Source organism: Kryptolebias marmoratus, linkage group LG23 (genome assembly GCF_001649575.2).
Source record: "Kryptolebias marmoratus isolate JLee-2015 linkage group LG23, ASM164957v2, whole genome shotgun sequence".
NCBI classification, from domain to species: Eukaryota; Metazoa; Chordata; class Actinopteri; order Cyprinodontiformes; family Rivulidae; genus Kryptolebias; species Kryptolebias marmoratus.
In genome coordinates this window covers 779,070-781,799 of record NC_051452.1, presented here as the reverse complement: position 1 = coordinate 781,799, position 2,730 = coordinate 779,070, and the positions used below count along the sequence as shown (strand labels likewise).

General features: G+C 40.5%; 1 protein-coding gene across 1 annotated transcript in view; it reads left to right on the top strand.

The window, feature by feature from the left end:
* Positions 1-2,730, top strand: part of mgat5 (alpha-1,6-mannosylglycoprotein 6-beta-N-acetylglucosaminyltransferase) — a gene marked incomplete in the record, with an annotated part of 64,815 nt that overhangs the window by 44,037 nt on the left and 18,048 nt on the right. Inside the window, 2 exon segments of the mRNA XM_025010059.2 lie at positions 1,896-2,065; positions 2,151-2,285. Of these exon segments, the coding sequence (XP_024865827.1) occupies positions 1,896-2,065; positions 2,151-2,285 (305 nt within the window).

The window sequence follows — 2,730 nt, the reverse complement described above, 5'->3', positions numbered from 1 at the left end:
TTTTTTTTTTGTTTGTTTTTTAAACTGCAATGGTTAAACCAAAGACGAGCTTTTATTTTGTTGTTAATTCAACGGGACCTTATGGCGGAACCGGAAATGAAGACCTGAACTCCCGGCAGTCACCAGCAGGTGGCGGTAATGTACGCCTTCAGTTTCTTTTAAGTCCACAAGAAGAAGAAGAACTTTTTCAGAATCTAGCAGTTTAAAAATGGATCCGTTTGTCTTATTTTGAAGGAATCGACGCATTTCACTGAGAGCTGATGATCTTACCGTCAACAAGATTTCTGTCATATTCCAAGGAAGTCATTAAATCAGGACATTACCGCCACCTGCTGACCTGCTGAATCAGCAGTTCTACACTGAACGAATCAGCAGTTCTATACTGAACGAAGGACATAAGGTCCCGTTGAATTAACAACAAAATAAAAGCTTGTCTTTGGTTTAACCATTGCAGTTAAAAAAAACAAAAAAAAAACGTACCCCTTTTTAAATTTTTTTTTATTTTTTGCAATTGCCGTTTTTCTAATTTCCTTTTAAAAACAAAAAAAACACATGCTTGTTTTGTTTTTGCAATTTTATTTTGAAACGAAAAAAAAAACCCAAAGAACGAACCGTACACGGATTCACCCAGATTTGCTTTGATCACCATTTATAATCATACAATTTTGACCGATGAGCGATTTTTAGGAACTCTTTGGCCGATTTATGAAGCCAATTTTTTATTTTTGTTGCAATTGGGCTTACACATATAAAAGATTGATTTTAGAGATAAAAAGTAGCGATTCTATAGTTTAGTCTTGGGGCTCGATGGGGTATCTGTACTCGAGTTAAGTGAAGTCTCTGTTCAAACAGTGAAGTTATCCATATCTAAAAAGCAATGTTTTCTGTCTGCGTAATATTCAGGCCGACTTCCTCCGGGTTTGTCATGAAAAAAGTACCCCGATCAAGGAAATCGGCTAATCGATCAGTCAGTCCTGTTATAAGACAAATGTCCATCTGGGTCAGTTATTAACATATTCAGGCCAGTTTAAAAGAAACAAAAGGGACAAATTGGTCAAACAATTGCGCGCGATTCCGATTTTTAAGCCTAATGTAAAAGACAAAACATTCAGTAAATGGCAAAAGGGTTCAAAGATATTCTGGGGAGGTGGTTAAGGAAAGTACTGTACGAAGTTATGAAGAAATAAAGAATAAATAGGATTTAAACAACAAGGACTTCTTCAGGTACTTAGAACTATTAAAAAAAGATCAATTTAAGTGAGCTGGACTCTGGGATAATTAAGATTTCAGATTTTGCAGGAGAAGAGGGATGGGAAGGTTAACACGAGCCGATGATAAATATATGGATAGCTTGTTGGGAGCGAGCAAAAAAAGGACATTACAAGGAAATAACTGAAGGCAGAAACTCCTAAAAGGAAAGATTGGGTTGACGGGATGCTTCATATTTAAAATATGGAAAGGCTGACTTTTTCCTATCAGTCTGGAATCTGGAAAAATGTAAGAATTATTGGCAAAAAACTGGCGGGGATTTATGTCATCATGACTTTTAGGGTACCCTTATAGAACTACAGAATGTAAATAGTTTGTTTATAATTCATTAGGTGGGGGAAAAAATGGAAAAGTTTGGATGTATGCTTGCTAATTTCTTAGCATCTGTCAAAAAAAGGTGGAAATCTTTAAGCATATTAGTAATATTAGTAATATAGGCCACTTATTTTTACAGAAATAAACACCAAACTAGAGTTTTTTGCCCATTAAAGCACATAAATGTCTCATAACCATATTAATTAGCACAGATGCTAACACCTGAGCAAGCTAGCAGGCTCAGATCAGTGCCAGGGGGGGAAAAAATGGCCACCCCGATTGATCAGTCCACCTCTGATTGTCGCCATCAGATCCTGGTCCACCTGGGCCTCCTCACCAAGGAGTCGGGCTTCAAGATCGCCGAGAACGCCTTCAGCGGCGGCCCGCTGGGCGAGCTGGTGCAGTGGAGCGACCTGATCACCACGCTGTACCTCCTGGGCCACGACGTCCGCATCTCGGCGTCGCTCGCCGAGCTCAAAGAGTCAGTACTCGAACGCGTAGAGTTTGGGGTTTTTTTGCGTTCACGGCCGCTCGAGTGTATTTTTTTTTTTTTTATTCCTCCACAGGATCATGCGTAAGGTGATGGGGAACAAATCCAGCTGCCCCACTCAGGGCGACAAGATCGTGGAGCTCATCTACATCGACATCGTGGGCCTCACGCAGTTTAAGAAGACTCTGGGGCCGTCCTGGGTGCACTATCAGTGAGTGGACATTCGGTCGTTTGTACGGTTAAATGAGCGGATCCGTCCGCCTGGCGCGCAACAAGACGCAAAGCTAGCTTGTTCTGTTTTTAGCGGGAATCTCCTTAGGTTGTAAAAAAATAAGCCAAATGGCAAAAATGGGACTTTTATAGGGGGTGACGGGATTCTAAAGCCACGAAGGCATGAATATAAGTCACTTTATAGGGAAGAGCAGCTCTTCGGTTACGTGTTCTGTGGCGTTAAGCAAACAAGTGTGTAAATCCATGGGGATCAGCCTCATCTGAAGCAACAGAGGACTCAGGGCACAACCGTGATGACTCACTGAAATGACATGAATTAGTTTCTATGAATGTTGATTCAAAACACAAGATTTTAGCAGAGATTTCACCTTTTTATCAAATACCAGTGAGGTGTTGTAGTTTTGGAGCTGGACCAGGATGCAAAA